At 35.9% G+C, this 11,473-nt stretch overlaps 1 protein-coding gene across 6 annotated transcripts in view; it reads left to right on the plus strand.

The window, feature by feature from the left end:
* NR2C2 (nuclear receptor subfamily 2 group C member 2) overlaps positions 1-10,364 on the plus strand; it is a 48,758-nt gene extending 38,394 nt beyond the window's left edge. For all 6 annotated transcript variants that reach the window (XM_056334865.1, XM_056334869.1, XM_056334864.1 and 3 more), the window contains one exon: positions 1,886-10,364. In XM_056334865.1, coding sequence (XP_056190840.1) covers positions 1,886-2,060 — 175 coding nt within the window. In that variant the 3' untranslated portion in view covers positions 2,061-10,364. The remainder of the gene's footprint in view (positions 1-1,885) is intronic.
* The last annotated feature ends 1,109 nt before the right edge of the window (positions 10,365-11,473 follow it).

An 11,473-nucleotide genomic window follows, 5' to 3' on the forward strand; every position in this document is an offset into this window, starting at 1 on the left:
TTAGAAGTCTCAAGAATAACTAACTTCTTTAAGTCAAACTGCCTCCTTTTTCAAATTAGTTGTCAAAGAGGCTTTGAGATAATAAAAGGTGATTATCATCCTTTAAATATTTGTCAAGTTATATATGCAGAAAAGTATTAAAACTGTCAGTATATAGACCTTGGAGAAGTGACGATTACATGTGGGGAACAGTAACAAACTCTTAAGCTTCTATTTACAAGAAATTCCATGACCTACTTATTTTCTCCTTTGGTTTTTTTTTTTTAACATTTCGAAGGACTTCTCTTTGAAAGTATCCAGCTTGGTTTTTCACCTCTCAACTGTTTCTGTTTCTTACTGGCTAGAAATAATTACCCTATCTTCTAACAGTCTCCATCAAAACTTTAATTTAAACTCCATCAACATAATGATTCTCTGCACTGCAAGGGAAATTCTAATTTTTGTCTAGCAATATACCCTAGAACACATTCTCTTTTACTGTGAGAGGTATCCCCATGTAAAGAAGCATGCAATCCCATACGTTTAAGTCAGGTCTCAGTAGTGTAGCTTTAAAAAACAAAACAAAACAAAAGTCTGTAAGAGAGCTCTTTTCCCATCTCAGAAACCTGTTTCTGCATGCATCTTGCAGTTAACATTGTGTGGGGCAACCGAAAGGGCATCAGGATTCCTAGTTAGGTGTGGTGAAGATGGGATTATCTACTTCAGAAATATCCTCAAATCCCACATTCTTATTCAGTGTACAGTTCAGTTATTCTAGTTAGATGGACGAGAGCTGGATATCTGCTATAAAAAGAAATACAGAATTTGTTCTGTATACTTATTAGTGGCTCAAGGAAGAAAATCAGAGAGTTACATTTCCCAAACAGTGTGCTGTAATGTAATTGATATTGTCTATATCAATAAGTTTAGAGTACAAATCTGATTATTTTTTAACAACTGAATGCTGGCTGGCACAAATTCAGATAGAAGCACAGGTGTTGTAATTTTCACAAAACCAGCAGCATATTTTGAATCTTTTTGCAATTTTCCCGTGAAGTTTTCAACATGTGGTATATTAGCAGGATGGACCTTATACGTGTTCTCCATAGATAGTAAAGCATTTTCCAGAAGCCTGTGTTCAGTGCTGCCTGAGGTATGCTATTACATGGCTCTGGTTCAGAAAATTTGTTTATCTAGCCATTTTTGATATACATCTGCCATATAAACACGGCTGATACACTTTCATCACTGTACTAAATTCCAAATGCATTAAAAGTCTAGAAATTCAATACGATCATTTTAGTTTACTGGATGTCTGATAACACCCTGGTATGTAAAAAACCCACAGCATTTGGCAAAAAGTATGACTAAGCACATCCCTCCACCTTTTCTCTTCAGAAGCAGATTCTCTTGTTTCCTCCTATATGCATCCAGTCCCTTTTTTGCTATCTGATTTGTCATTAAGTTGCTAGGCAACTGAGGACTATGCTGTTTATTGTTTAAATTTTAATTAAGCATTTTACTCTTAAAATTGTGCAAATGTTCTCACTAGTCAGTATGACTATTATTAGCCTCAGCACTGTCCTGAACTATGAAGTGCTTCCAGAGTTGGGAATTTCAGAAGTAGACCTGGAGAACTGTGTGTTTTTACATACCCGTTGTATCCAGAAAGGGCATTAATATGTCCTTTTCATTGGAAAACCACAAAGAAAGATGGGGGGCTTTTTATTTCACTTGCAGGATAGAAAAGCAACCATTCTTTTTGTGGTAGCTCAGTTAGCTTTAATTGCCTCTTTACTCCCATTCATGAGTTATGGTAATAATAAAAGCAGATCCAGCTCTTTAGCCACAAAGTACTTTAAACTGGTATTATATGTATTAATAATCCACTGAACTTCTTTTTCAGGCTAGCCCGGATTCTAGTTCGCCTGCCAGCACTTAGGCTGATGAGCTCTAGCATTACCGAGGAACTATTTTTTACTGGTCTCATTGGAAATGTTCCCATTGACAGCATAATCCCCTACATTCTCAAAATGGAAACAGCAGAATATAATGGCCAAATAACTGGCACGTCTGTGTAGTGGGAACACCACAATTTGATGGATTGAAGTAATTTTCGTAAAAAACATACAATTACAAAGTTAATAGCATTTTGGTATGTTCAAATGTTTCCAACTTATTACCAGTTTCCTATCAGATTTCGCCTTGTCTGTTTGCTGACATTGACAAAAATTTAAGCAGCTATTCAAAGACCTGCTATTGGACCTTTTCTGCCACAAGGAATATTTTTGATGCCTTTCATTTAAAAGGCTATAGATTACTGAACATACTTTTCACATGCTTTGTATTTAGAAATTATCAGTGGTTAAAAATAGAATTTTATAATATCAGAGATTAGTAATAAAATTACTTTAAAAGTAAAAAAGAACAGTATGTATATATTTAAAAATATCCTTGGAATTAATACCTAATAAATGCCAGGGTATAATACTAGCACTTTGTAAGCACTTCTTGTCAAAGCGATGATGTCATCAACATCCTGCTTATGAGTATGGAAGATGAAAAAAATTGCATATGTCCTTAGTCAAAATGCTAATGATTTCTGTGAAAATGTAGAATGCTACAGGAGACAATCATTTCTTCTACAAAGTCACTTGCTTTTTTGCTAAGAAATATTAATGTGGATTCTTAAATCAGATACCCACATCATATGAAACTATAATCTGTTAATTAGTGCAGTTGTAATTCACAGTATGATGCAGTCATAGTGACTATGATGTGCTATAGTAATTACCCAAACTAGGAGAAAAAAAATTTATTTCTTTCCACAGTAGCGATGAAATATTCAGGTTCCTTAAAGTTTCTATTCAGACCTACACAGCCATGACAAATGTTATTCTAAGAGGAAGCCTTTTGATTGTGGGGGAAATCAGTCATTAACTGGAAAGAACAGTCACTTTCAAGTACAGCTGTGTGATGCTCTTTGAGTATGCTCTTTGTTATTTCCAAATTTACTTCTTCTCTCTGTACTCCTGAACACCCTCATCATCCAGACAAAGGTACAATTTAAAATCTTAGATGTGTAGAACCTGGCTGTCAGCAAGAGTATATTAAAAGCTCTCTTCCTTTGTTTCTTCCCCGCCTCCCTCCCCTCCCCTGACGGAGCACTCCCAGTTTTGCAGAGCTTTCAACCTTCCTGTGACTCAGTTTGAAACTGAAACACAGTCAGGATTGACATTCGGTCATGTACAGTGGAAGATAATGTCCAATGTACCATGGAGTTGTAAAATTAACTACTTTGTAATTGTCTACAGTGATGAGCCATCAATATGTTTCCTAGTGTTGGCCATTAGCTGCTAGCATTGCTTCATTTTAGTATAATTTATTATTGTTATTGACATTAAATATTTTAAACAATCGAAGCTTAAAGAAAAGTCATGGCAATTAATACTGTCATCTGATCCTGGCTCATTAGACACATCAATTATTGTAATTATTTGTATGGTAGGTAGAGGCATTTTCTACTTGTGTATTTATATGTAACAAAAATCTAATGATAAGTTAAGCACTTTTGGTTTTCTTTTGTTATTGACACTTAATTAGAAACACCAGCCAGGTTGGTGTTTGTGTCTTTTAAGGGTCTGAATTGTAGCCAAAAGATGAGGCTTCTGATGTAATGAAAAGTCCTTACCTGGTATACTTCATTCTCATTAGAAGGCTCACGTTTGTAGCACTCGTTGTGATATGGAAGGCTATTTAATTTTAGCTTCTGGATGCATTACAGTCTTCTACAGTTACCATTGTTACAGCATTCAGAATCTTCTTTTCTCCAAAGGGTGTTACAAAAAGTCCAATATACATGCAGAGATTTGTAATATTGCACTTTTGTTTCTCTCAGCTTTTACTGTAACAAATGAAATTGTCATATTTTTAATGTGATGGAAGGTCCACACTCAGAATGTTAAGTCAACTGGAATGCAGAATTTTGTACTAGCTGTTTTATTGCAGTGTAACTTCTTGTGTGATTGTGTCCACGCTCCTGATGCAAAGTCCCTGTTTTAAAGTTACACAACTTAAAAGTTAATTGTGATATTAATGTCAGAAGAAGTAGCTACCTTGGAAAGAACTGTGGCTGGTTTTGATAAAATTTAAAATTTTATCGCATTATGTTATTGTTGTTCTAAAGTATTATGCATAGAACTATTGTGATATTTTCATTGCAAAAAAGATTATGCAGGTTAATTTGCTTTCAGTATTCTGTAAAAATCATTTAAGCAGGTAAGTAAGCATTGTTAATTACAAATTAAATACTCCTTAGCACAAAACCTAGCCACTGGAATCTTTTTTCCCCAAATGCGAATGTACACCAGCTGGCTTTTTCATTACAAACATAATTTAAACTTCCAATTTTTCAAGTAACCAAGGGCCCCGTTTTTGTGCAAAAATTTGTTTTCCTAACTTTTCTTACTTGTGCTGTGAGCATAACAGTTCAGGAAACAAAATAAAGCCACTACAGTTTTTTGGGAACAGAGGGATCGCATGAAGCAAAATGTATGCATTGCATTACTTTTGTCAATTAAAATGGTAAATATCATGCAGCTCTGTTTACAAATAAACTACACTCCCCACAAATGCAAGACCACATAATGATATCCTTCATCCATCTCTAGCAGTCACATACTCTGCCAATAGTTTCCAGGACTTTAGGGACAAACTATTAATTTGTGTTAATGAAGTAACAACAATGCAATCCATATCTAGGGTTGGTTTATTGTGCATGCATTTAATAGGTGAAATGTTCCATACTGAAGATTCTGATATTACCACCTAAAAGCTGTAAAGTCTCTCTTTATATAGCATCATCAGCATGATTTGCTGGCTTGCATTTGTCAGAACCAAGATAATTTAGTCCTTATGCCATTAACAAAAAGTACTTTCTCTAACTGTACACTGTTAGGATTCCACTTATGACTAATAGTTTGGACTGTAGAAATGTGGAGAGCATATGGTATATCCTAGAGCTTAAGAATTACTCAGAATCTAAATTTTTTTGCATATTGGAATATTAGCTATAAATAATTAGATAGATGTGATGAATAACCTAGTCTTTCTCACTCAAGAGAAGTTATTTTTGATATTAATATCAAAACAACACAAGCTGTTTTGTAAGAGCTGCTCAAGGGCTGTTACAAAAATGAGCCAGATTTGGCATATGATGGAGAGACACTGAAAGGAATCACTTAAAACACTGCTACATAAAAATATAAACCCTGTTCTCCACCGCAGTAGGGCTTCTTTGTGCTAAATTCCAAGTGTAATCACAGACTGGTTGAGGTTGGAAGGGACCTCTGAACATCTGGTCCAACTCCATGTTTTGAAACTATCTCTGCAGAAAATACTGCAGTGCTGATGTAGTTCTTTTCATTTCCGAGGTTTGTTTCATCGCCTCTGCCAGTAACTGGAAGATGGTAACAGGCTAATCTTACTAGCTTTACTTTTAAATTAATTTAATTTTGTTTCTTCTTTGCAAGTGCAAACTTTTGCTTATGAATATGGGGCGGGAGAGTTTTTTATTATGGTAACAATTATTGAAAAACTGTTTCTTAAGTATGGAAATAGTTTTTGTTTTCATAAAGGCCAAATTTCAATGCCAAACTTCTGTTTACAGAACTAGGAATCAAGGGGTCACTGAAAGTGATTCTAAGAAAAGTGTCATCTCACTGATCCTCTACTTGGTGCCTAAAATCCACTCTCCAAGATTTTCGAGTCCTGTTTCTGCTGCTCTTGAAATGAAATTATTTAACTCAGTAGAAATACAGTGATAAACTATCTGATTATATCTATGTGCACTTGAGCATATGTGTATATTGGTAATAATTCATTCAGACAAATGTTAGAATTCTATGCTGACTGAAACTGTGGCATGCAGGGGGTGGTCATGAAGCAGAGTAATGTTCCTTCTCAATGTGCTTCATTGGTTTTCTAACTTTTGAGAAGGAACTGGATTTGAATCTTGCAGATAAAAAGAACAGCGGTCAACAATTGTGTAGGAGCATTTTGGGTTAACTTTGTAATAATGATTTTTATTGCATTTGTGGCAAGGGAAAGAAGGACTACTACTTCACTTCCATTGATTTCCTTACACTGAACTAAAGAGATGCTGAACTGAGACCGTGTGCAAAAGTAATCTTTCTCTGCCTATTTACATGGTTTGTAAATCAGATACAATGCTTTTGGTGCCAGGTGGAGTTACTCTGGCATGGAACTGGTAGAAGAGGAAAAAATAAATCTCCAAGGAGAGATCCTTCAAAGAGATCATACAAGCCTTTATTTTAGATGCCCAAAAATGTTAGTTGTTAAGGAAGCTTAGTTTTCAGAGCACTCTGGGGCAAGAAACTATTGTTGGTCACCACTGATTACTTGGTATCTTTTGCCAAGTCTTTTTTTTATCATTGACTGAAGCCCTTGGCCCTCAGGGCAGCTGCAACACCTCTAGTCAACAGCACTGACTCAAGACTTCTATGTTGAATACAGCTGGCTCTGCGTTATCATTATAGTACCCTTTGGCAGAGGGCATATTCTGAGGTGTAATAGGGAAAACAAGTCAGGGCTGAAGCTTCCAGGCGAAACCAGTTTCCTGACTGTTTCTTCTTTGGCAGAGACTAAAACTTCAGTGATTTCATTCTTGTGTATAGTATGCAGGGCTTCTGCAGACTCCTGAATGATTTCATCCAAGATACTGAAGATGGTTCTTTTTCAACTACACTTGCCCATCAGAGAAACACAGAAATAGCAGGCAAACAAGTAGGTTCCCATCTGTCATGGTAGTTTGCCACGCTACCATACAACAGCCAGGACAGCTACTGCGGTGGTTTGCTCTGATGATAAGCATGGGCCTGCTGCGAGAGCAGCACACATCTGCAGTCCTAATGCCTCCGTATATCCAGGGAGAATCGACAAAATGAGGCCATGTTCACCCTGTAGACAAGAGTAAGGGGCAGAGGAAGGACGAATTGCCAGCTTCTACTGATCCTGAATGACAGAAAATTAGTTTAAAGAACAGCTTGATATGAAACATTAACAAGAGGGCATGGCAAAGGGGAGAAAATGAAAACATTTACTTTTTGCACCTCTTAATTCTAAAGTTCCTGACTCATTTTAACAGTAAAGTTTCCTGAACTAAGTTCAGGCTTATTGTTTGATGAAAAATGTCATAACCCCTCTTGCTAGATAATGCTACAACCCTGCTTCTGCTGTAGTCAGTGTTGTCAACATTATATGGGAAGTTATTTGTGCAAAAAAATTCAGAACATTATTTATACTGAGGTTGCAAGATAAAGGAAAATTCTTCATAAAGTTTAAGTGCTCTAAGTCTAAATAATATTAGACTTGGAAAACATCAAGCCCCAGAATTACCTTATTACAGAGCTTTTTTGTTGTGGAGTCATGCCAAGTTCTTCACAGATACTGTCATAATGTTCTGTAATTCCCACAGCCTGTTTTATTGTCTGAGTTACATCAATGCTTTGAAAGTGGCTTACTATTGTTAAATTCATGCCTGTCCTCATCCTTTTTAAAGGGTTTGATAGATTTTTGCATATCTTTATTTTGTGCCTCCCACTGTTGTGCATTTCTGCGTGTTCCAAGTCTAAACCTCAAGCAGCTAATGCATATGTACATAGTTGTATGTATGTGTGTATGAATGTATATGTTTATACCTATCCGTCTAAATATATTATGTACAGTGTATAAAAAGGTGTAGTGTATGTATATATGTACAGATATGTAGCTGTGCATTCATACCATTCTGTATGTTAAAGCTTTTCATTCATTTGTTGATCCAGAGCTTCCTAGTTTTAATTTCTTAGTCCAAAATAAGCCTTGTTTAAGCAGGTGAATCCTCATGAATTTCAGAGCTTTGCACCTTTTTCTAAACTCAGCCTGAATTTAGCATTTTCTGTTCAGAACTGACAAGTATATTCTGTCAATCTTCTGGTTTTTACGTTACTCCCTTTACCTTTTCTCATTTGACGCGTAGAATTCTGCCAGTGAATAGTTAATCAAACATACAATGTATGTCAACAACAATAAATAAATACAGTCATAGAAAATACTTCCCTGTTTTCAGTACATAATCATTCTCTTTCCAGCTTCTGAGAGACTTTTTTGTAAATTTTTATTTTGCAGTGAAACTTGGTAAGAGATTGATTTTTTCCAAGTGTTCAGCAGGGACTAATCGGAAGAGAACCAAGTTGCCCTTTATCACTGAACTGTTGCACACAGAATAGGATGCAGTGGATGTTGTTGAAAAAATCAATGCTCATATTGCCGTAATTATAACCATGAAACCAAACCGTTAATTAAACAAAGACTATGTGACTATGTCCTCTCTTCAATAAAACAACATTTTTGTTACAGCGGTAACCAAATAAGAGGGAGATTACAGTTAGTTTATTTCTTAGCAAGCATCAAGACTTACTCAGGATCTTCACGATGCATTTCAATTAGTATATTCATTTCCCACGGTTATTCTCTTTATTAAGGTCTACTTAAACTAAACAAAGCTGGTTAGTTCATTTAGCTGTCAGACTAGTGTCAGTTTTCATGTTCTGTCCTTTCCTGAAACTGTTATCTGTGCGGATCTTTCAGTGTGTGTGTGAAGTTCCCATTGTTCACGTGGGAGCTGGACACATGGAGCATTTATGAAGTTGGACTTGCAGTAAGACAACTTATTACTCATAGGGAGTATTCAAACATCTAAATTATCAAAATATAAGTAGTTCTTGTTCCTTTTCCCTTCTGATGATTTAAGTTACAAAGGAAGCCTTTTGTAAAGTAATTCTATTGAGCATTTCACAGACTGCGTGGGGGAGTAGTTCAGCAACTCTTGTTTCTGTCATATTAAAAATGTGAAGTGGAATTTTCTGGGCATTTATTTCTACCTTTTGTACTCAACGGGGCAAAGATGTGTGTATGTTTAAGCAGGCAAGGAGACACCAATTAAAATAAGCGTGCAAGAAGCTGCATTAAACAAAAGCACAAGTCTCTTGGGGTCAGGCCTTCTGCTCGTGAAGTCTTTGCTGTGGAAAATGCTAAGAATGCTCTCTGTTTCTTACTATATTGTTTACTAAGCATTTGTAGTAAGCTTTTGTTTCAAACCTTATTTTTGAGATTTTCAGCAGGAAAATTACTTAAATTAATGGCAGGAATTCCTGTGACAGATGGTTCTTCATTGCTGTCTTGACAATCAGTGCTGTTTGAGTAATGTTTGCTTTCCTCTTTATTAGAGGCTGAATGGAAACCTGAATATCTATTAACGTCATCGTACTGCAGTAACATTTTTAAAGATTGGGAAGCCAAATGGGGTACTGATCAGGATTTAATCTGTTTCAAAATTAAATTGTCAGTTTAGAAAAAAGGGTATTTTAAAATTGTGTACTTGTTTTATATACATGTTGAATTGTTTGTATTCTGAAGGACAAAACATGCTCAGATTTAAGCGGCAATAAAGGCTCTGTTGTAGTATTATGTGGAAACTGTACAATGTGAAATCAGCTCTCTCTATTTTATCACAGAAGGCAAAAGTCTGAGAAGCATACCTACTGCCAGGTATCTAACACCCCTGAATAACTGGCTTCTCGTACATTTTTTAATGATCTTAGATAAATGATAAGAGGACACAGGTCCATTAAAAAGTATTTTTGCTGGTTGTGGGTTAAAAATAAGACTGAATAAATTTCAAATTAAAAGGATATTCTTTAAGAAGAAAGCACGTTACTTAAAGCATGTATGTTAAAAATCTCAGATATGGAAACGACATTGAATGTGGGAATATTCTTAATAACTAATCTGTATGCCAAAGTACATTGCAAGTCAGTGTTCAAACAGTTCCATAACTGAAAAACTGCATTTTGTCTAAGTGTTGTATCTATTTGGCATACCAGGATGTTCTGAGCTCCTACAAAACCAGCAAATTTTTATAAAAGCAGTGATCTACTCTTCATTCCTTGGGGTATTTTCTGGAAGTCTCTGTTTGTTATAATCAAGAAAACTATTGTTTATGTTACTATATTTTAATGTCAAGTTAAAAATATTGCAAAAATTGTTAATTTCTCACAGCTGCTTTTCTGAAATCAGCATTGTTATGTGTGATATCATTAAAAAATAACAGCATGTTCTTTTTCTTAATCCCTGTTTTATATCTAAACAACGTCTTCAGTCATGAAGAGGAATTTGCATTGTTGTGTTTGTATATAGAGTATTGCAGTGCATGATTTAGGTTATGCATTTTATTAAATGCTGTTTAAATGTGGCATTATATTGTTGTGGCTTACTACTACTACCTAAATGAGGTTTATATCATTAAAGAGAACTACAAATATAAATGCATTCTTGAGTTTTGTTTTAAGTTCACTTCATTTCTTCTTAAACATTAGGTGTTTAAGCCAAATACATAATTTGAGGGGAGAAAGTGTTTTCCTTTCACTACAGTGATTATCTTAAGAGTGATTTAATTGGGCCTAAAATGGAAGATAAATCCCATGAACCTTACTGACACCAGGCAGCTACTTCTAGGAGAAGGACCTTTTCCTAAAGGTTTTAATTCATCTTCTTTAGCCTTCTGGTTTTAGTTTTGTGGGTTTTTTTGGAGGAGATAGATAGATAGCTATTACTAGGAAATGCTTTGTGTTTACTTTTACCTGGTCGTTCCTTCCTGATCCCCAGGTTTTAAAATAAGGCAATTCATTGGGTCTGGTTTTAGTTCCCTTCACACACAGTTTATAATAGAGGTAATGAATTTGGACTCTATTGCGAACAGTAAATGCATCCTCCATGTATGTATATGGAGAAGAGATATCGTTACCTGAGTTTCTTGTTGCTGCTCTTAGAAACTGTACAACTTAGAGGTTTCACTCAGCAGAAAGGAGGGTCACCAGGCTTTAGGTTTCAGCTGTTGAATCCTGGTGTCTAGAGAGAGCTAAGCAGGGGAGGGAGGGAAGTCCTTCTCATTCAGCGGCCTACTGTGAACCAGGTCTTGTTGCCCAAGTTTGAGAAGGTTGTTCTTCTTGCCAACTGGAACAGTGTCTACGCCACAGAACACTCCATTTGTTATACTATCCTCTGCAGAACAGCCAGAAAGGAAACAACAGGCATTTTGAAAAGCGCTTGATAGTCAAGGTCAGTATGCACCAACGGAAAGTCATGCAGGACTTGTTTCAGAGCATGTGTGTGCCCTGTGCATCGAGTTGGGCAAATTTTTCTTAAGCACAAAATGCATGTTTTGCATTTCACAGAGCTGCCTGCCACGTTACAGACAAAAACGTACATTCATTCAGGCCCTGCCAAATAATGTATTAAATTAAGTCGCTTTTTTAACCTGCTTAAATGAAAGTTAATGGGAGGGGGCGAAGCCCCTAACAAAAAATACCCCTTGCTAACAGCATGTTTCATAAATGTAATTTGCATCAAGGCATGCCGTTACTACAAACGGCAG

This window comes from Falco biarmicus, chromosome 4, assembly GCF_023638135.1.
Source record: "Falco biarmicus isolate bFalBia1 chromosome 4, bFalBia1.pri, whole genome shotgun sequence".
Taxonomy (NCBI): Eukaryota; Metazoa; Chordata; class Aves; order Falconiformes; family Falconidae; genus Falco; species Falco biarmicus.